The sequence below is a fragment of the Lytechinus pictus genome, unplaced genomic scaffold (genome assembly GCF_037042905.1).
Source record: "Lytechinus pictus isolate F3 Inbred unplaced genomic scaffold, Lp3.0 scaffold_26, whole genome shotgun sequence".
NCBI classification, from domain to species: Eukaryota; Metazoa; Echinodermata; class Echinoidea; order Temnopleuroida; family Toxopneustidae; genus Lytechinus; species Lytechinus pictus.
In genome coordinates, this window is record NW_026974146.1 from 160,331 (window position 1) to 184,167 (window position 23,837).

Here is a 23,837-nt window from a genome sequence, read left to right on the forward strand (position 1 = left end):
CTTGTCAGATTTATTTTAGTCCAATTGTGCATGGGCGGAAATCCCAGGGGGCACATTCCCCTATCCAACTTGTAGGGGGACACAATATCAAATGTCCCCCTATTATTTTTGGGTCATTTATGATTGAAAGAAATACATCATTAAAAATCGAAATAAACATGTGTTTTGGAAGATATGACCTTACTTTTGGGGTATACCCTCTTTTTTGCTTGTCAGATTTATTTTAGTCCAAATGACCTTACATTTGGAATATTATATTTCCCTTTTTGGGTCAAATTTTCCATATGTCAAAATCTTGAATTAACCATCGCAACTTTTTATAAATTTTGCCCAGATAGTCCCTACACTTATCCTGCCTCCCCAATTGTTGGCCCATTTATACGCCACTACTTCTCTTTATCTCGATCCTTGTCTTACATAATTTATCTGAGACGAGGGTAGCATTTGTTTCAAAGGGAATTGCGTCCTCTTCTGGGAACAAAACTTATATCGTTTTTAGTGTATTTTTTTGCAAAATTTGAAGAAAATGAATTGATTTGAATGGAATTGTGAGCTAAAATTTGTTGATATTCAGACTCTGAAAACGAGACATTTAAAGCAGTTTTTTAAATAATGCGAAAATAATTATGACATGACTGAGAAAGGAATTGATATTTTAAGGACTTCTAAAAAAAGTTGTGAAGAGAATTGGCGTGAACGACGCTGATTTTTCACAGCGCGAAGCTCGAGTATATAATGTTTATATTTGTCATATTTTTATCGGGTCAGTTTATTCTTCCCTTTTGACTTTTCTTTTTTATTTCCTCCTCTTTGGCTTTCCTTTCAGCTTTTTTCTTTTCTCCTCATTAGTCATTTGCCATTGGGTATGTGCGTTTTGCAGTGGTACACACACTGCAGATGTGGGTCTACATTTGTAGACTAACAAAACCTTGCTCTCAAATGAAACTTTACACCAATCATCATAGCGTTTCATGCATGCAATAATCATTGAAGCGGGCGATCGCGAGAGCTCCACGGGTTAGAGTCGAGTGTGCATAAAAAATGCTGTACAGATCAGAACCTGGTGTGTTTTACAACAACATGGACTCCGGGCATGGACTGCAAGAGAATTATTGAACAGATGATCAAGACGAGGATTTCTTTGGTTGTTTTCCTGTGTGTATTCGACTTTTTAAACCCTGTGATGTTGAGAATGGAACAGTACCGGTATACATTACAGCATGCATTGGTATTGGAGTCGTGGACTCTCATAAACAGCAATACAATGATCGCAGACAGGCCAAGCCAGGGCAAGGCAACATTCTCCCAACGCGAAGCGATGCCTTACTTTGCCGTCTGAACATATTATCAGTATTGCAAATATTCACGAATTCATCGAGACGAGGTTATGATAATCCTAGTTAAGTCATTTTATCATCAGGAACTTTATGCCTATTTGAATTAAACTAAGTAATACCTCTAAAGCCTTGTAAACTATTTTGCCAGATACCACATGGCAATACTACCAGATAACAAGTGAGCTCGGGACTGAGCTGAGCTCCCCCCCCCCCCCATTTTCTTCGAAGAGCTCTCGAGTGTGAGAGCGTGCCTGCTATACATCGAATACGATGATGGCCACTGTTGACTTTGAGTCAGAAGACTACAAGAAATGGAGGGGCTTGTTTGTAAATGCTCTTCGAAAGGTGAGTATGGATTGTGTAATCTATCTGAACACTGTAGGAATCAGACATGTCAGAAATTCAAACAGATCGAGTGCCTAAATATTGGACACTGTCTTTAAGTTTAATAGCGTAATTCATTGGACCAAAACTAAAATAAAATCATTGAATCAATTAAAAATCATGTGTATGTGTATTTCCATATGAACTTGGGTTACTTTGGACACAGGGATGACTTTGGACAAGACAGAAAAAAACGTATTGTTTTTACTTTCATTTACATTTCTCCCTTTTGCTTTTGCCAGTAATTTTTCCTATAGGGGAATGTATGAATATTATAAATGACTATTGTGCTCTTGTATACTGCATTGCCTTAAATGGTTTTTGTACTTTTCTTTGTAGGGTCCATAAAATTCTTGATTTTTATGGCCGTCAAACTTTTGGTACTCAAGGAATATACACTCAGCAAACAAAGTTCTTGGACACTTATAAAAGTTAAAATATTCCATATAGATATTTGATTAAAGGCAAATTATTGTATGTCAACATGACCAGACAACATGGGTACTTCTTTAATGTCCAAAGTCACCACATACATGAAGACAAATCATGGGTGAAAATTGGACACGGCCTATTTTCAGATTTACAAGGGTCACGGTGGTCAGGTATCATGATTACGGTATACATGTGAGTTCATGAACCCTTAAAAAAAAAATTAAAAAGTTAAAATATTCTATATAGATATTTGATTAAAGGCAAATTATTGTATGTCAACATGACCAGACAATATTCCTCTTCCAGTATGATATGACATTTTCATGTGAACAGTCATGCATGGGTGGTTAAATGTTTTAAACAATAGCAATGTCAGTGAAAGAAAATTGCAAGAAATGGATCAGTCAGTGCATGGCTGGTTTAACAGGCCTAACAACAGCAATGTCAGTAAAAGAAAATTGCTAGCAAACGATCAGTCATTCTTTCAGTTGTGAAAGTTTGTGTGGCATAAATATCCATTAAACGATAAAAGCAAACTCAAACAAATAAAAGCAAAGTCAAATACCACTCTAATAGTGAAGAGAAAGTTATCTGCCTTGGATGCATCACTATTCCACTGGAATTTTAAGTCAGTTAGTCGATGAACAAAATGTCAAATTTCAGTATCTTGGCATTTAAGCAAAGTAAAATTATCCTTATCCTCCTATCAACTGCAGGGGTGGTGGCCCTAAGTCGACCACTCCTAGGACGATCTCTAACTTCATTAGTAGCCAAAGACTGCTGGTTCAAATTTGAAATTGTTGTTGGTGAAACTTGGAAATATTGAGCCACTTGTCTAAATGACTGCCCAGACTGCAACATTTCTATTGCTCTTGCATGCTCTTGGTTGGAAAGTTTCATCTTGAAAGTGAGTGTCCAAATTATCCATCTCATTATGCATCTCATGATCCATCCCTAAGCATTCAATTCAAATGATGAACGCATGTTGAAATTGCTTAATGTATGATGCCTACAGGATGGCCATAATCATTAGCATATGAATGGTCCATTTCTTGCAATATATGGAATATTTTAACTTTTTTACGTGTCCAAGAACTTTTTTTGCTGAGTGTAGAAGAATGGAAGCTCAATCCTATTGATTAGATAGTGAGCATAAAGGGTTCATGAACTCACATGTATACCGTAATCATGATACCTGACCACCGTGACCCTTGTAAATCTGAAAATAGGCCATGTCCAATTTTCACCCATGATATGCCTTCATGTATGGGGTGACTTTGGACATTAAAGGAGTACCAATGTTCGACAGCTACATAACTATTGTCTCTTTTTTCAGAGTAGAAAGCACACTTAGGATAGTAAGGATAGGATAATTAGGATAGTTAAGATCTAAACAATGGGGAGATCACATAAAAGAAGAGATTGAGCCCTAAAGAACTATTTTGAAGAATCTCTTGAAAAGGCTGTAGTCATAATCTGGTGGCTGTTGAAAATAAGTGTATGTCAAACCAAGCTTCTGGAAAGAGTGTTTCTGTTGCAGAGGTCAACACAAGTCTCTTTCTGAAAAAAAAAGAGAAAAAACCAAAAAGAATGTTGAAAAGCGAACTTTGGCAAATAGTTCATCTAGTAGGGTGTCCAAGAAAAAGCCAGTCCATGGAAAGAAATTGAAGGAAGGTGAAATTGAAAGCAAATCTGAGGAAAGTTAAGGTGAAAATTAATCAGATGAACATTAGTTTGAAAGGGAATTAGAGGAAAGTGAGATGGAATGTGAATCTAGATGTGAGAGTGAAGAGGAACTGCATATTCGAAAAAAAAAAAAATTGAACAAGGCAACTGAGTTCTTGTCAAGTTTACAGCATGACGAAAAACCTCCGTTTGATAACACTATATCCCAGTTTCTTTTTCACCGATTCTCTTCTCCAAGTACTATAAGCCCTAAGTATCAAAACACCTGTTTCTTGACCTCGGTCCGAAGATAACACGACAGTCCAGCACACACAGCAGGGGGCCACACACGATGGATTGCAACGTGTCTATGGCTGCGTTTATGCGACCTCAAGCCAGAATCATGATTTGAATTATGATTTGAATCATGATTCAAAACGCAAACATGAATCACAATACCACAGAATCAGCGTTCAGACGACCTTCATTTTAAAGCTGTTTTTCCTCGGATTCGGACCGATCCAGTGCGCATCACAGTGCGCAGTTTGACAGAGGAAGTTATAGGTCAACTTTTTTCGAACGTGTTTTGGCTCTCGAAAAATCAATCCTGTACCTTCCGAATTCAGTCTATTATACCACAATTTGTTTACTTATTATTCTTCTTGTCGGTTTATCGAAAATTGTGTTCGGATGTAAATTTTAGCGTAGATCCAATTTCATATTGACACTTGTTAACTCAACAACAATTGATATCATTGTCTATTCAGTTAGTTCATTTACTAGTTCACTTGAAGTTGAAGACATGACCAAGAATAAGATGAAAAGAAGTGGACGATGCAATGCCCAACACAGAATGCATGCATATCATATCATATTATGTATAAATACACTGAGCATAGCGCGTCTTGAGCTTGGCAAGAGTCAAACCTAAAGTAGCCCGACACAATGACGTCATAGAATCATGATTGTAATCACAATATCGTTTATTCGAACATTTTCGTACGTGATTCTGCAGAAACGTCTTTCCAAACGCCCCTTTTTTCGTGTTTCATGTTTGTGATTCTAATCATGATTATATTCAATTTCGACTAAACGCAATCGTGATTCTGCAGAATTATGATTTGAATCATGATTCAGATCATGATTCTAGGGTAAAAAAGTGGCGGATAAACGCACCCTATAAGAGCCTGCTATGGAGTTCCGTGTATACACGCGGTGAAGTGCAACTTTTTTCTTCTTTCTTCCTTTCTTTCTTCCTTTCTTTCTTCCTTCCTTCCTTTCTTTCTTTCTTTCTCTCTTTCTTTCTTTCTTTCTTTCTTTCTTTCTTTCTTTCTTTCTTTCTTTCTTTCTTTCTTTCTTTCTTTCTTTCTTTCTTTCTTTCTTTCTTTCTTTCTTTCTTTCTTTCTTTCTTTCTTTCTTTCTCTCTTTCTTTCTTTCCTTCTTTCTTTCTGTCTGGCTGTTTTATCAATGCGCGAGTGAACGGCATGCATCCCATATTTTCTTGCTGGACGGACAGAAACTCTGGGATGCATCGCAGCGCTGAGGGCAGTCCCTGCATGCAAACCATACCCTAATTTTTATTCGCTTATTTTCCTTATTTCGAGGTCGATTTTCTTCGTTCGAAATTGAAAAAGGACTAATATTGGATGTCTGAATACAATATGCCTTTGAAAAAGTGATTAAATATCGAAGACAATAATTTCATTCCGAAGTTCCTTCTACAGGCAGAGAAGTCTTACGTAATAGCACAGCTGTTGTTTATCATTTCGTCCTTGGCTTTACTGGCCTGTGGAGGTGAAATTGAGGCAAGATGGGTTTATCGGGGCTTGGAAATGTTCAAATGAGAAATGAGAGTTTCAAACGAAAAATGGGGTCTAATACCGCAGTTTGCGATCCCATCTGCGGTGAAACCTCATACGGGGTATTTTCGTAATGGGGAAGAAGTCTGTGAAATATTTTGTTGGGCAGATCCTAGTCTTACTGGTGACTTTAAAGTAGACATAAGAACATGTTTGTTGGCCAGCTAAGAAAGATCTCTCCTAGGGAATTTGATCAAGTGGTATAAATAAGAAGCTGCCACAGCCAGAAAATATTATGAGAGCATTTATGCATGATGAGAGTCATGGTCATAACCATTTCAATTAATGACACAGAGGGCCAAGAATAGAGTGTTTATGTTTCCAGTAGGCAGTGCTTTTTAGGTTGAAAGTTTTGCTCTCTTTCATGCAGTTTAAACTAGGGGAATTAATATGTCATTTAGAAGGCCCTGCCAATATCATCTTGATATTTTGCAAATGTGAAAAACTGACCTTTACAATTACCTTCATTCAAAGGAAGTTGGTATTTTGTGAAACTAATGTATAAAGGACAAGTCCACCCCAACAAAAAGCTGATTTTAAAAGAAAGAGAAAAAATAAAAAAAGCGCAACACTGAAAAGTTCATTAAAATCGTATGTAAAATTAGAAAGTTATAACATTTTGAAGTTTCGTTTAATTTTTCAAAACAGTTATATGCACATCCTGGTCGGTATTCAAATGAGGGAACCGATGATGTCACCCACTCACTATTTCTTTTGTATTTTATTAAATGAAATATAAAATATTTTGATTTTCTCGTCATTGTCTTGTGAAACAAAGTTTCATTCCTCCCTTAACACATGTAATTCCATTATTTCAACATTTTGTGGTTCAAGCAAGGGGAACCTAATTGTCAAATTTGTAAAAATTGAAATATTGTATAATTCAAACAATAAATAACAAAAGAAATAGTGAGTGGATGACATCATCAACTCTCTCATTTGCATATCACTGAGTTGAGCATAGAACTGTTTTGTGAAAAATAAGCGAAACTTCAAAATGTCATAACTTTCTTATTTTACATCCGATTTTCATGAAATTTTCAGCGTTATTCATGTTTGATTTTTCTCTATATTATCTAAATAAACTTTTTTCTGATGTGGACTTGACATTTAATCTTGCCAACTAGATATATATATTTAATTCCTGGCATGCAATCAGAAACTCTGCTTAAAAATAGCATTAACGTGTTTCATGAACAAATTCAAATGTATTGTGGCTAGTTATTTGCACAGTTAAACGTACTGTGATAATATTGCAAGTAAAAAAACATGTCCACAGAAATTTATGCAATGCCCTTTTTGCTACACTTTTCAAATTTCATCATTTACTATTTTGAATATTTAGGCCTATCAGAAATCAAAATATCAAATTTAATTTCAAAATCTACAGAAAAAAAGTGTGCAACCAAGTGTCTGTTAAGGCCCTTTTAAATTGAAATTTCTTTATTCTTAGCAAAATATGATAACATGTCCTCTTTATTGGTACTTGCTAACCCCCACATTACCCCTAGAATTCCTCTCTTCATTATTACCAAAGGGACCTCTTTCGGATCTAAATATCGGACGTCTTTGCTCAGCTCGCGACTTCGTTCTGAAAATGAGTGTGCTTGCATCTACAGCATGCATTTCCAATTCAATCTGCTGATATTTCCGATTTTTAGGAGAGTGCCATATTTGGAAGGTTGTTGAATTTTGCGAGGATTCCCAATGGCGGCCATTGCAGATTTTTTGCGATAGATCGTACATGTGCAATCTTGGCCGCGATATTTTTGGCGGAGATCACTTCCACCTTACAAGATTTTTGGGGTCGTCAATCTTTAAGAGTCCATAATTAATCATAAGAAACTTTGTAAGTCAAAATCATGGATTTTACCCCTGGATTTAACCCCTGGAATATAGTTTTTGAGCAGCAACCTGCATCTGCAGTGCGTCTCACAAGAAACGAAGCCCAGGTTTAGCAATGATTTATCATAACTTAATCACAAATACAATAGACAAATTATGACCTATCATTGTACAGCTTAGAATGTCCTCTTTTAGCTGGTATAACATACAAGATTTTTTAGTCACGCATGAGTGAATAAAAACAATTTGAAAGAGGATAGTAAAAAGGGGTATCAAAATTTCAAAAAGAAAATCATATGCCTAAAATGTTCAATATCTGTTTTTTAATTTGAAAGCTAAATCGCAGAAAATGGTCAATACCATTAGATTTTATGCAAAATTCTTTATTTACAAACAAAAATACAATGAAAAATGCTGGTCTTCAATCACTTTAAAAATAATCATATTTTTAGATAAAGTATAGCGAGCAATCGCAGTAAAAAGGCAAACTCTCAGTTCACCCCTTTTGCTCATGTGTCTCTTGCAGATGAGAAGAAGAAGGGAAAGAACATTGAGGATGAGAAGAGCAAGCCGAGAGTGATCATTCTATCTTGCATCTACTCTGATCAGAATGATTGTAGTTATATCTTAGAGAGAGACTTAGAAGAGATACTGTATACCATTGGTGTTCATCTATCAAGGGCTCAGGTAGGTTGATCTTTGATCAGAATGATTGTAGTTATATCTTAGAGAGAGACTTAGAAGAGATACTGTATATCATTGGTGTTCATCTATCAATGGCTCAGGTAGGTTGATCTTTGATCAGAATGATTGTAGTTATATCTTAGAGAGAGACTTAGAAGAGATACTGTATACCATTGGTGTTCATCTATCAATGGCTCAGGTAGGTTGATCTTTGATCAGAATGATTGTAGTTATATCTTAGAGAGAGACTTAGAAGAGATACTGTATACCATTGGTGTTCATCTATCAATGGCTCAGGTAGGTTGATCTTTGATCAGAATGATTGTAGTTATATCTTAGAGAGAGACTTAGAAGAGATACTGTATACCATTGGTGTTCATCTATCAATGGCTCAGGTAGGTTGATCTTTGATCAGAATGATTGTAGTTATATCTTAGAAAGAGACTTAGAAGAGATACTGTATACCATCGGTGTTCATCTATCAATGGCTCAGGTAGGTTGATCTTTGATCAGAATGATTGTAGTTATATCTTAGAGAGAGACTTAGAAGAGATACTGTATACCATTGGTGTTCATCTATCAATGGCTCAGGTAGGTTGATCTTTGATCAGAATGATTGTAGTTATATCTTAGAGAGAGACTTAGAAGAGATACTGTATACCATTGGTGTTCATCTATCAATGGCTCAGGTAGGTTGATCTTTGATCAGAATGATTGTAGTTATATCTTAGAGAGAGACTTAGAAGAGATACTGTATACCATTGGTGTTCATCTATCAATGGCTCAGGTAGGTTGATCTTTGATCAGAATGATTGTAGTTATATCTTAAAGAGAGACTTAGAAGAGATACTGTATACCATTGGTGTTCATCTATCAATGGCTCAGGTAGGTTGATCTTTGATCAGAATGATTGTAGTTATATCTTAGAGAGAGACTTAGAAGAGATACTGTATACCATTGGTGTTCATCTATCAATGGCTCAGGTAGGTTGATCTTTGATCAGAATGATTGTAGTTATATCTTAGAGAGAGACTTAGAAGAGATACTGTATACCATTGGTGTTCATCTATCAATGGCTCAGGTAGGTTGATCTTTGATCAGAATGATTGTAGTTATATCTTAGAGAGAGACTTAGAAGAGATACTGTATACCATTGGTGTTCATCTATCAATGGCTCAGGTAGGTTGATCTTTGATCAGAATGATTGTAGTTATATCTTAGAGAGAGACTTAGAAGAGATACTGTATACCATTGGTGTTCATCTATCAATGGCTCAGGTAGGTTGATCTTTGATCAGAATGATTGTAGTTATATCTTAGAGAGAGACTTAGAAGAGATACTGTATACCATTGGTGTTCATCTATCAATGGCTCAGGTAGGTTGATCTTTGATCAGAATGATTGTAGTTATATCTTAGAGAGAGACTTAGAAGAGATACTGTATACCATTGGTGTTCATCTATCAATGGCTCAGGTAGGTTGATCTTTGATCAGAATGATTGTAGTTATATCTTAGAGAGAGACTTAGAAGAGATACTGTATACCATTGGTGTTCATCTATCAATGGCTCAGGTAGGTTGATTTTTTATCAGAATGATTGTAGTTATATCTTAGAGAGAGACTTAGAAGAGATACTGTATACCATTGGTGTTCATCTATCAATGGCTCAGGTAGGTTGATCTTTGATCAGAATGATTGTAGTTATATCTTAGAGAGAGACTTAGAAGAGATACTGTAAACCATTGGTGTTCATCTATCAATGGCTCAGGTAGGTTGATCTTTGATCAGAATGATTGTAGTTATATCTTAGAGAGAGACTTAGAAGAGATACTGTATACCATTGGTGTTCATCTATCAATGGCTCAGGTAGGTTGATCTTTGATGAGAATGATTGTAGTTATATCTTAGAGATTTAGAAGAGATCCTTTACATCATTGGTTTGCATCTACCTATCGAGTGAGTGAGAAAAAATGTATACCTCATGCATCACCAATTTAAAGGAAATTGAAACCCCAAAATTTGATACCACATAATATCATTGAAAATGCAGGATAATCAAAATTAATCCTCTTATTATACCCCAATCTGATTTCCTAGTGTGGAGTACCAAATCTTCTTCAAAAGAAAAAGTTAAAGCCAAACCAAAAAAATGGGGCAGAAACAGTGGTCTCAGAAATAGACTAGCGAATAGTTACAATATGTCATGTATTAGTTCCTACGTTAAAATTGAAACATTGACTTCCGAGCTTCTTTAGTTTTCACACAGTTGAAACTCCAAAGTCAGGGTTTCAATTTAAATGGGACCATATTATTCATGCAGACACACAAAATGGGCTTGCAGCTCACCAGATCAAGAGACATATCAACACTGAATAAAAAATATCTTGGCTTATAGTTATACTCATTTTTTTTTCAGCGATTCAAAGCTATATGTGGGGTAACTATCAATGTAAGAAGTCCTATTAATAAAATAAAGATGATATACAAAAGTATGCAAATGAATCAGCAATGACCAGAAATTCAAGCCATTCAGAATTAATCTGTGCTTGTGGTCATATTTAAAACCACAGCCAAGAACTGGTGATAGGGTATGTGTAAACAATATATCTTTGCAACTCCCTTCGAAATACAAGTCGATCATGTTCGTTTGTAGGGGGTTATTTTTTCATTTTAATATATTTCGACTGTTGCCAGTCCAATTTTCATGCTCTAAAGTTTATTTTGGGATATGAATGCTCCTTTTCAACTTTACCATTTACAATTTTAAGATAATTTTGGTCAAGGATAGTGACATTTATCCAGCTTAGTCCTTTCTTTAAAGCAATTTTAGTGGCTGCTTCTATCTGCGATTATCAGCCTTCCCTTGCACATGAGGGCATTCTGTGGTCTGGGAGATAGATGAGGTTTCTTCCACAAGTGTGGTAGGAAATCTAACTCAATGAGTCTCAATTCCGCATTTCAAGATTGTAACTCAGAGAAGTGTAACCCTAAAATGACTGGGCTATTTCAACGCCTTAGAGGACTGGGGGGCTGATTCAGCCCCCCCCCCCTTATGATCTCAGCTGTCAATCGTGTGATGGCGACAAATAACTTCACATGCATTGCCCATGGCATTATCTACAATATTGTAATATCAAATTCTTTGTAAAATCTCATTCCTAATTAATTATGATAATTTATGTGTCAAATAACAATTTTGCTTTAATTAATTGAATTAGGCCCCCAAAACGCTATTTTGTGTTAACAAACTCGTTCTAGGATTCTGATCAAATGTACTTTAATATAACCATCATTTTCTTATTCTAAATTTTTTATGTACAGTATGTCTTTGTTTTTTTCAATGGAAATGTTGAGAACTTTATTTTGACCATAAACAAGATGAAATTAATTCAGTTTAATAAGTAAAAGGAGAAATAATGATGCATTTATGAATTTTGGCTAAGAACACTATTTGCATTGACTTTGTGCACAAAATCATGTTTTTGACCAATTTTGGGTATGACATACAAAATGTTGCATAATTGTGAACCCAGATGTCACATATTTTGTCTCAAATATATGCACAAGACCTGAAATTTTAAATTCAGTGAGCTGCACGTTAAAATTATACTAGCATGGATCCCAGGAATTATATTGATTTTGAGGTTAGAAGATCAAAGGTGATGTCACCACCTTCCACTTTTCTTACTCGACCAATAACTCTCATTTTCCATGTTATAGGCGGGCATATTATGTGCTTGCCTTAGTGACACTCGTGTTCTTTGATAATGTCATAAACAAAGCTTCTTGTAAATAGGCCTACTTGTAAATTATTTTTTGTTCTCAAATATCCTAGAAGTCTGGTTAACATGCACAGAAAAATATTTGAAATCAACATTCTTTTGTATTTCATTGTTTTTTTGTTACATTTTTTAGTACATTATTTTGATCAATATTATGTCAAAATGAATGATAAACAAAGCCAAATGTAAAGATTACTGATTTACACTCCAAATTTAAAATAACACTTTCCTATTGGCTTTTTGTACACAAAATGGGAAGAAAAAAAAAAATCAGTTTTCAGGTTGACCTTTGTCACAAAAGGTCGCATGACTCCGTAATAGATGGTCCGATTTTTACAAACTTGGTTCCAAAATATGTGCAAAGCTTCAAAGATCAAAGTTATAAGATCGTTCGGCACGAGGTGCAGTGGTGTGGCACGAATGATAAAAACTAAGGACCGTCATTAACTCGTTGATTTTTAAGGTGTAAAGTTTTTTCTGACTTATTCAGTAGAGCAACATCGCCACTACTACCACCATCATCATCATCATCAATACCATCAGCGTCATCATTACCATCATCATTGTTATCACTATCACCACTGATCCTTCCTTGCTTTTCTTCCAGGTTCGAAAGCCGTTCAGAAGATTGTCACCAGAGACTGTTGGAGTTACAGGAAGCTTATAGATGGACCTGAGAAGAAAAAAGATGACACAATAGATATTAAACATGAACCTCCTGATCTAGATCTTTCTAAGGGTGAGCTTGTGCTTGTGATCCTATCTATCATTGATTTCAGTTGTAAATAGGCAATGATATTGGCTTTATTTTTGAGGACCGAGTGCTCCAGTAGTCTGTTTAAAATTATAGTGGCTAGATTTTCTATCAGAAACTAAGTGCAACTACTGTATTATCACCCTGGCTTTGGTACAAACCTTCCTCTTAATTCTGGCTCTTGTTGCATTCAAGAAAATAATCATACTAGGTTCCCAACCACCTCACCAAGGTGGTATTCTTAAAATCGTGTCGACTTTGGTGTTAAATATTGTGTTATCTCTCTGATTTTACACGCCCCTTAACAAACCCCCAAATTGGTATTCTGAAAATGATTTCAATTTCAATGCTTGTAGGTTATACTTAATCTATCTCTCCTGCCAAAGAGGTCAATCTATGTTTCAGATGGGGAAGGGGGGGGGTAAAGAAAACAACAAAAATTGCTGATTGCTCTGCACAACAAATTATAACAAAGATTTTTTTTCAAGTTCTCAAAATTATTAGGGGAGGGGCAGGGGGCGATTTCCCCATGGAAATATGGGGTGGCAAACATATCGATTCACCCCCCCCCCCCCATAATTTTGAGAACTTGAAAAAATAATCATGCGATGGAAAATTTAAAAGACATGAAAAGCACTTTAAGAAACATTAAACTTGACATAGAAATATCAAACATACAAAATTATATTTTTTTGGTGTGATATTTTATTTACACCCCCCCCCCCCCCTCCGAAACATAGATGGACCTCCCTGGCAGGAAAGATAGGTTAAGTATAACCTGCAAGCATTGAAATCTTAATCATTGGAACTATAAAAATTTTAAAAGGGTTCAACATTTTGTGAATAATAAGAGTTCCCCCAACCCCCTGTTCTTAACAATTCCATTCTTTTTAATTTGTGTTTGTGCTTTTAATTTTCATCCTCTCCTTTTTTTTTACAATATGGCAAAAAGTAACCAAATAAATCATTCATTAGCTTATTATAATGATTATTTAAATAATCCATATTTCAGATGCATTTGAAGGGTGTTTTAACAGGACGTTTCTTCTTGCTGAAGAAAAACATGCTAAGGCTTGGATTTAAAATAATGACCCTCTGTTTGAAAGACAGAACCACTAGACCACAATTTATCCTGCTCATAGTGAAAATTAATTCAATTCTTTCAATTCTAAGACAGTGTTTGTGTCTATTATTTATATGTAATCAGGTAATCAAGTGATCCTTGATAGTATGACATCCAATAAAGAAAGGATCAAAGACCATGGCTCCTGATGGAGTTACCAATGCAGAACAGTAATTGACATTAATACTAATCCATTGGAACAAGTACAGAAGGCTGATCAAGAGTGATCTATGGCAGAGAAGAAGATTGAATCTTTGGAGAAACAGATAGGTATGTAGTACCTTCTTTGAAGATAGAAAATTGGTGACATACCTTGATAGTGATTTTGTTTGACATTGTTATAAGCTACTGAGTTCCTTGCATCTGATTGGCTCAGGACAAATTAATCAGTGAAAATCACTGACATCTTTGAACTTGCCTTTATTTGAAAGATGTCCCTCAGGATTCATTATCTTCTGAATCAGTCTGTAACTTGAACAAGTAACTCGGTTACATAAGTGCTTAATCACTACAGGGTTCATATGGGTCATTGAATACCTGGAAAATCATGGAATTTTATGTCATTACTTCTGGGTGAGGCCTTGAAAGTCATGGAAAATCGTTTTCATTGAAAAATCATAGAATATTGAAATTATAGACAAGTAAGGAGTTTTTCACTATAGGAGTGAATAAATTTTCAACCATTTTACCCACTTTCCACAAGTCATATTTGCACTATTTTCTTTCATTAACACTCAAACACATACAGGTATATTAGTAAACTAACATAATTTGTGTCAAACCTACTGCATCATTAAGCTGTGCAGCCAGCTAAGCTAGCCATGCTCAGCCCATCTACAAAGTAACTCCCGGTGCAAATTTGCTCTGTAAGAAATCTCCCACAAAACTGTCAAAGTTCACAAATGCTCTGTCATTTGCAAGCAGTAAAAGGAGTAAGCATCACTTTTGTTGTAGCTCAAAAATATTGGGTTTCAAAAATAATTGTGTGTATCAGCAACTGATCTGTACAATATCTGGATGGACGGTGGAGCGTCATGGACTGAAGCCATCGTCCGCCATCTTAGGACCATCAACACAGCAAACAAAGCTGTTTGTTTTGCACATAGTGTAATGCCTTTTCCCATATTTTAGCATCGCAGAAAATAAAATACTATCAATTTGACAAGGCTAATAGCCCTTCTCCATTTACATATTCTTTTTATTTATCAAATAGTGAACTGATTTTTTATATAAGCCTTAATTTATAAACGTTTTACTATTTATCATTTCTTAGAGTTATTCACTTCCTTCTTTCTTTTTACCTGCTCTTCACTTTGATTTTCTCAAGTCTCTCCCTCGTCTTTTTGCTCTTTGCAGTCGATCTCTGTGTTTCATGAAGTCTTAATTGACAGTGAGGATGGTTGAAATATATATCTATTTCATCATATTCTTTATTAATTTTTATTAATTAAGTTAGGGATGGTCCATGCTGAAAATATATATATATCTAAATAAATAGAGTAAAATTCACATAGCAAAATGCTGAAAATTTCATCAAAATCGGATAACAAATAAAGTTATGGAATTTAATGTTTATCAGTATTTTTTTAAACAGTTATATGTACATCGTCATGAATATTCATTAGGTGGGCTGATGATGTCACATCCCCACTTTCTTTTTTTCTTATGTTATTACATGAAATCATAAATGTTTCATTTTGTCGTACATGTGTTAATGATGTGTCTCAATTATGATGAAATAAGCTGTGGCGTTAAATAACAAATGTACTTAATCAGTTGTCAATCGAATTGTTTGAGTTCTTGGTAGAAAAAATTTAATAAACCTAATTTCATATAATAAAATACAAAAAACCAAATGGGGATATGACATCATCAGCCCATCTAATGAATATTCATAAAGACATGCCTAGAACTGTTTCAATGTAATAATGCAAATCTTTAAAATTCAATAACTTTGTTATTTTGTTATCTGATTTTGATCAAATTTTAAGCATTTTGTTTTGTGAGATTTACTCTTATTTATTGAAATATAAATATTTCCAGCCAGGACCATCCCTTTAAAAGCGTATGCATTTGGATAACACTTGCTTTTATAATTCAATTCGACGACGGATGAAAACATAATGATTTTTTTCTATAATTATAGTTACTGATATTCATTCTACTTTTAAGTATATGTTACTAGATTTTCATAGATATTGCAGCCTGGTTCCTCTTAAAAGCACTGGTTTTCCTTGTATCCATATCATCATAATTTGTGAACAAATAGTACACACATAAACCAAGAGTCTAATACAAATTGATAGCGCAAAATTAAGTTGAAAAACCTCCAAATTATATAGAATTAGTGGAAAATTGATTGGAAGCCCATGCCTTAGTGCAAAACCGATGTGTTTTTTGATGGTCCCAAGATGGCCGCCACTCTGCATCAATGGCTTCATTTCTTAATATCCAATCAGATAGTATTCAGATCAGTGGTATCAACACACACTTAATACATAGGCGAGTGCTTTACAGTCCCACCTGTTCACTTGGTTTATTTCAAATTTCAAAACTGTCTTTTTAAGCCATAATGTGTTGACTTTTTAGTTTAAACTATCTTCTTTTTTTCCTTTCTGTCTTTCTCTCATTCTTTCTTTCCATTTATTTCCTTTTGGTGCCTTTACCAACTCCAGCAGGATGCTCTCATTGGCTCATCCACCTGCTCCAAGAAGCTCATTGACGTCATTGGGACCGCTCAGAAAAACCTGGATGAAATCATGCTCAACTTTAACGAGGTCCTGGAGGAAGCCCTGCTGCCCCCTACAGTCAAGATTCTTGAGGTTATTGAGAAAGGCAAAGAAGATATCAAGGTTAAGACAGAGAGCAAACCTGTTGTTAAATAAAAAATCAAAAAGCCCAAGAGTAAAGAAGTAGAGATTGCATGGGGTAGTTCAATACTGTAAGAAAAAGAAAAGGTAAAAAAAATGTTTTTTAACCTTTATTCATATAATATCACGTTTTTCATACATGCAAAAGACCCTAGAAATTATTATCTTGAATAATCAATCATAGAGGTTGAAATTACATCACAAAATATGTGGGAAAATGCATTCAGTGATGATTGTAATACAAAGAAACCATGAAAACTGTTGATAAACCCCACAATACAATTCATTTTGAAAAGAAAAACAATTTAATCGATAAAGATTCTACTAGGTTAGGCCATCCATAACTGGACTCATACTTGTCGTTTTTCAGACTCCTATTAACATTTTCATTAATTCTATCTCTAATTTATACATAGAACTTGTCAAATCATATGTTTCGGTATCAAAAAGTTTATGTTAAACTATACGTACAGTTCATATTAAAAAAAACGGGACAGTTTTGAAAAGTCTGTAAAAAATTTGTTTCAAATTATTATATCAATATTTTGATGTAAATAGATGCTCTAAGATCTTATTTTTGAAATGCCATTAAAAAATAAATTTTGTTCAAGCTTGAGCGAACACGGGACGTTTTTGTCATGGGTTCAAAAAAGAGGTTGCGCTAAAATGGCAGAAATAAGAAATTTGATGATTAGACTTTTGGCTAATCAGCAGACTTCCTCTTAATCTTTTCATTATCTTTGTCATAATTTTTTAATTATGCTGTCAAATTTCATTTACAAATTTATTTATTTACCCTGAATTATGTTTTTTTTTCATTTAAACTTCTTTTACCTTTGAATTTTCCTTCATAAGTAAGAAAAGAAGAGACTTTTTGTCAACCCAAGTAAGAAGATTTGCATTATTGGGAGAATTTATAATTATTCAAATCCTTTTTATTATGTAAAATAAATAATGTTATGGTATCTTTAGTAATTATTATGTGAAACAAATTATGTTATGGTACCTATAAAAGAAATGAATCCTATTTTCAAGGGGTTATTGAATCCTTCACCAAGTTATGTGCTTGACATGACAAACAGGAAAGGATTCATGTCTTTCAATGGCAATGGTGTATTGAGTCAATTTTGAAGGAGCAAGATATGGCAGATCGGGTAAAATGTATTAAAAAGTTGTGAAGCGAGCAAGAACATTTTTTTATTAAAATATCAAATTTTGTGATTTTGACATAATCAGAAAATCATATCATTTTTCTTTTTCTATGTTTTCTGTTATTTTCATTTCCACTTTTTTTTTCCTTGGTCATAATTTTTTTATTTGGGGGGGGGGGGGGGGAGCACCCCGAGCCCCCAGCCATCAGTATGCCACTGTTCAAAGGCACCATAACCTTTGTAGCACACAATGAAAGGATTTGAAAAAAAACACCCTCTCCCATACTCCCCCATACTTTGGTTAAAAAAAATGTTCTTGCCTAAACAATATTCAAAGCTAAATGAGAACATATTAAAAAGGAACAACAACAGAACTATTCAAGCAAATAATTAGATTTGAAAATGAATTTTGGCACATAATTCGAGAATTATGGCAAAGATAATGAAAATGTTAAGGTCGAGGAAGTCTGCAGATTAGCAAGAAGTCCAACCATCATCATTTTATGCCATTTTGGTGCAAGCCTCCTTTTTAACCCCAGACAAAAACATTCCGTGTTCGCTCAAGTATGAACAAAAGAATATTATTTTAATGGCATTTAAAGGATAAGACTCCAGAGCACGTATTGACACCAAAATATAGAGATCATAATTTGAAACAAAAAATTTATAGATTTTTCAAATCTGTCCCGTTTTTTTTATACGTATTGAATTTTGATGATGTGTATCTGTATGATTAGTAAAATTTTACAAACCGTTATGGTTTACTTTCGTAAACTATTAAAATTGGATACCCTTCTCAATGTCCACATGTGATTTTTTAGTCATGATATGAATTGTTCATAATTTAATTTTCTCAGCAATTGAATGCTCCAGTCTTCATGGTCTAAGTATATACGATGCATAATATACCTGTGCTATTATTTTGAAAAGAGGTATTTCCCAATTCATCACATTATCTGCAATTTTGTCATAATTTTTCTTTTTGAAAATAATGCTATTTTGTAACTAAAGCTGTCTGCTCATTTTACTGATAGTGTCGATATCAAGGTATTCTAGTTAGGAAGCCTTTTGTGAAACAGATTTAGTAAGATTGGAACTAACTCAGTGGTTGATGGATAAAGATATGACTAACTTGTCAAGGTGTTGAGAAACGGGCCCCAGCGGTGCTAACCATTAGTTGAATTGCCAAATATGCTTTGACATTGTCAGTAAGATAATGATTGGTATCACTTTTTATTTCATCCTGAATAAACTGTTAAAAATGCTTTCCCCACCCAAATTCTTGTTTTATCCCAAAATCTATAAATTGTTTGCTAATGTTTTGCCCCATGATGTATGAGTAAGATGGTGCTGTTACTTGTGAATCCATACCAGTTCAAGGCAAACTTACTCTGTTTGGGGTTTTTGTTTGTTTGTTTTTTGCTAATTATTGACTATATATGAAAATGTCTTTTCTTATACAGGAAACATTGCAAACTGAACATCAAGATAAATTTTATTTGCTTTAGTTCAATCTCTGTAGCCACTAGGATATTGTACTGTACAATCATATTCTCACACTGTCAGCTATTACACATTCAATGACATCCAGGGATGATCTTAGTTACCACTTCCTATTAGCAATACAAGTAACTCTGCCTAAGTCAAATCTCTTGGGACCAAATAATAATCAATATGTTCGACTTAGGCAAAATTCAACTGAAAAGAGGTATGTAACACATTTTGAATCTGATCTAAAAGATTGCTTTGACTTAGGCAGAGTTACCTGTATATGATACTTTGCTCATTATTGTAACCCTGTTAAATGATAGAGACTTTCTAAGTTGCATGACATGTAATAATTACATTTTCACTATTCAATTCAATCGGATTGCATTTTTGTCTCACCTGTGAACTAGAGTGAGACTATAGGTAGGGGAAGGCGGGGTAAGTTGAGCATAGGGGCAAGTTGAGCCACCACCCCCAGGCTAATAATGAATGAGTCAGATATTGTGGTGGTGTCATTTATTGATGACCCATTGCATAACCCTCAACCCCACCACATTGTTTTCAACTTTGAAACAAAAAATACTTTTTTAGAGGGAAAAATACAAATTTCAGCCAAAAAAGTAAAAAAGGGTTTGAAATAGATAAGTACTTTTTACCCACACACGTCTTTAAATATATTATAGAAATAAGAACAATATTGTTAGTCCAGGTATGGATTCTCACTCTTGTCATAGTCTTTTACATGATGGATGCATAAGAAATGTATGGATGTGAAAATATCACAAAAAGTTCGGACGGGGCTAATTTAAGCCAACCAACATGGGGCAAGTTGAGCCATGGTAACTCTTATGGTAATATATAATAAAAAAATTAAAAAACATAAAAAGCCATTGATATGCAGACAGAAAGGAGCAAATTCACATGACAGTTCTTTTACTGTTAGAAGATGTTAGTATTTATAGAGAATTAGCAAGTGAAAAGACTTTAAATGAAAAATTGATATCCTGGTTCTCCCGCATACATTTTGTACATAGTTTTTGTGGCTCAACTTACCCCAGACGGTGGCACAACTTACCCCACAGATGAGGCAAGTTGAGCCATTTGACATCAGTTTTTTCAAAGGTCACAATGATTTTCAGTGTGGTGGTAGAAAGATATATATAGGTGAAAAATATTTCCCAAGAATCAAATTGAAAGGCAAGGTACTTATTTCTACAATATTACTAGTCATATCAATTCTAACATGCAAAATGCAAAAAGTGTCACAACTTACCCCGCCTTCCCCTACCGTTTTTTCCGACGGTGGCTGCGGCGGCGTCAACACCAAATCTTAACCGAAGGTTAAGTTTTTGAAATGACAGCATAACTTAGGAAGTATATGGACCGAGCTCATGAAATTTGGCCATAAGGTTAATCAAGTATTACTATAGATTCTGCTTTAGTTTCAGGTCACATGACGGAGGTCAAAGGTCATTTATGGTCAATGAACTTAGACCATGTTGGGGGAATCAACACCAAAATCTTAACCTAAGGTTAAGTTTTTGAAATGACAGCATAACTTAGAATATATCTGGACCTAGTTCATGAAACTTAAACATAAGGTTAATCAAGTACTATTGAACATCTTGCTCGAGTTTCATGTCACATGACCAAGGTCAAAGGTCATTTATGGTCAATGAACTTTAGCCAAAGGTATCTGTTGAATTACCATAACTTTAAAAGTTTATGGATCTGATTCATTAAACTTGGACATAATAGTAATCAAGTATCACTGAACATCCTGTGCGAATTTAAGGTCACATGACCAATGTCAAAGGTCAATGAACTTTGGCCAAGTTGGGGGTATCTTTTGAATTACCATCATAACTTTGAAAGTTTATAGATCTGATTCATGAGACTTGGACATAAGAGTCATCAAGTATCGCTGAACATCTCATGCGAGTTTCAGGTCACATGACGAAAGTCAAAGGTCATTTTAGGTCATTGAACTTTGGCCATTTTAGAGGTAATTATTTGATTGCTGTCATAACTTTCAAAGTTTATACATACACTGATACAGTGTACAAAAGGTGGATATAAGGATAATCAAGTATCACTGACAAGTTTTAGGTCACATGATCAAGGTCAAATATCAATGAACGTAGTATTGTATCATTATATGAATGTTTTTTCTTGTGAATAATTATTTTAAAGTAGTTTTCAAAGTCAGCACTGCTGCTAAATAGAATCACGTGATGCAGGTGAGACCGCCAGAGGCATTCCACTTGTTTGACCCTTTGAAAGCATGTGTGGTTATTTGTTGGAAGTACCAATTTTTCTGTATGTAACTTACATTTAAACTTGGATATTGTTGATTACGGTACTGCTTAACATTCCAATATTTTAACATTTATTTTTATGGATGTCTTATCAAAGATGAGTTTACCCTATCTTAACTGGGCTATTTCGGACCAGCGGTCAATTTGACCCCCCCCCCCCCCCTCAAATCTTGGCCGCGAAAATTTGCAAGCACGTAGAGCCAGATTTAAACTACAAGAGTGTATAGAAACTTTTTCAATTTTTTTTTTTTAAATATCTCTTATTGACTAATCATGCAAATAAGCATATGAAATTTGCCATAAATTTCTTTTTTGTGTATGTGTATGTATTTGCCTTTAACTCAAGTTATATAGCTAGTAGAATGCTAATTTTTGGTGGGAGTATCAATTATTACATTTCTAACAAATGTCTACAAAATATAGTAAAAATATAATGAATTTCTTATGTATTTTATTGTTTTTAAATTCTTATTTATTTCTTTGTTGTTTTTTTTCAAACCTTTGTTTTTTATTGTTTTTCCCAATGAACTCTGTCGAGAACCCTTTTGCGATCATAAAAGGCATAAAATAAATCCATTTAAACCAACAAAACCCTATGATTTTTGGTTGAAAAACACAATTTGCATTGACTTTTTACACAAAATCACGTTTTTGAGCAATTTCTGGTCTGACATGCACTTACGAAACGTTGCGTAATTTTGGAACCGCGTGCCTGGGCGTCGCAAATTTGGTCTCAAAAGATGCGCAAGTAAAAAGTCAGTGAGAAGCACAGTAAAAAACAATTGTGCCACGGCGTAGTGACAACATTTGTTGAGGGGGGGTCAAATTGACCATCTCCCCCCAGTTTAATAAGTGTTAATATTGAGTAGGATGCAGGTGATTCATTGATAGTCATAATTTATTGACCAGCTTTATTACTTGAATTATGAATGATGACAAAACATAGAACACTGAATCTTAGTGAAATTGTATGCTATTTTGGGGGAATAAAAGTCAGATTTTTTCATTATGCACTTAAAAAGAGATTACTAAAATATGCTTGTAAAATTAGGGATTTATTTGAATCTATAAAAGACAGATTTTTATTGTTCTTTTACAGGATTAGGGATTGCAAAGAACATACCTGCTCAATTAATACAATATTTTCCATACTATATTATTTGTATAAAGTAATCAGTGTAATTGATAATTGAAAGTTTCACAATTTGAAAGGGCGTGGAATTGCGATACATTATAATAGTTCTTACATATGCTCCAAAAAGCAGAAATTGGTTTGTAATTGTGAAATGAAATAAAATAATTTGGTCATCCTTCTATGATCAGGAAGGGATGAAATGACACAAAATAAATTATTTTGTTTTAGAGAGTATGCGGGGATGAATTCTTTAATAGTTTGTTAATTTGCTCTTTGAATGATACATTATGATTACATATTGTAAGGCAAATATTGTCTAAGTTTAGAATAAGGGGGAACCACATTCTCTGATAAGTAATAGCATATTTGTAAAATGCTAAATCTACCCATAGATAGGATATTCAAAATGGACATGATAGATTGATTGAAAGTATATATTTTTCTTGTGAGAAAAAACATTCCTTTCCTTGATTTGATTGATTTGATAGCATTTATTCCATTCATCATAAAAACAAATACAAGGCACATACAAAGTTTACATAAATTACATGGGAAAATTGCAGATATTACAATGATAAAATCTGGGAAACAGTTGAATAAAGTACATGATTTATAAATGAATGAGGAGGCAACTAGAAAGGGAAAGCCTTAATGTGGAACTGGAAATATTTGTTTACTTATTAGCTTTCATAAAGTGTTCTGTAGTTCACAACCTTAATACTATAATATGTAGAATAAGAGGGAGAATGGTGAGAGGGGGAAAGAAAGAAAGAAAGAAAGAAAGAAAAAAAAAAGGAAATTAAAAGAAAGAATGAATGAAAGAAAGAAAGAAAGGAAGGAAGGAAAGTAAAAGAAAGAAAAGAAAAGAAAGAAAATAGAAAACAAATATTTATATAAACTAATAAAGGAAATCAATCAATAAATTAATAAATGAATAAATTATCAATCAATCAATTAATTAATTGATAAGAATTGCATTAAGGAAGGAAGAAAAAAAGAGTGATGAATAAA

At 34.2% G+C, this 23,837-nt stretch overlaps 1 protein-coding gene across 3 annotated transcripts; it reads left to right on the forward strand.

The window, feature by feature from the left end:
• The first annotated feature begins 1,029 nt into the window (after positions 1 to 1,029).
• LOC135158032 (cell division cycle and apoptosis regulator protein 1-like) lies at positions 1,030 to 22,122 on the forward strand. 3 transcript variants are annotated; one of them, XM_064115293.1, is made up of 5 exons: positions 1,030 to 1,682; positions 8,049 to 8,209; positions 12,595 to 12,726; positions 13,949 to 14,134; positions 16,540 to 22,122. In XM_064115293.1, exons 1-3 carry the CDS (start codon positions 1,649 to 1,651, stop codon positions 12,652 to 12,654), a joined length of 255 nt encoding a protein of 84 aa, XP_063971363.1. In that variant the 5' UTR covers positions 1,030 to 1,648; the 3' UTR covers positions 12,655 to 12,726; positions 13,949 to 14,134; positions 16,540 to 22,122. The 3 variants fall into 3 exon arrangements, 2 of the variants coding, with proteins under 2 accessions (XP_063971363.1, XP_063971364.1); XM_064115294.1 differs by having other exon boundaries at positions 16,543 to 22,122; XR_010296861.1 differs by lacking the exons at positions 1,030 to 1,682; positions 8,049 to 8,209 and adding an exon at positions 9,990 to 10,071.
• Positions 22,123 to 23,837: the final 1,715 nt, after the last annotated feature.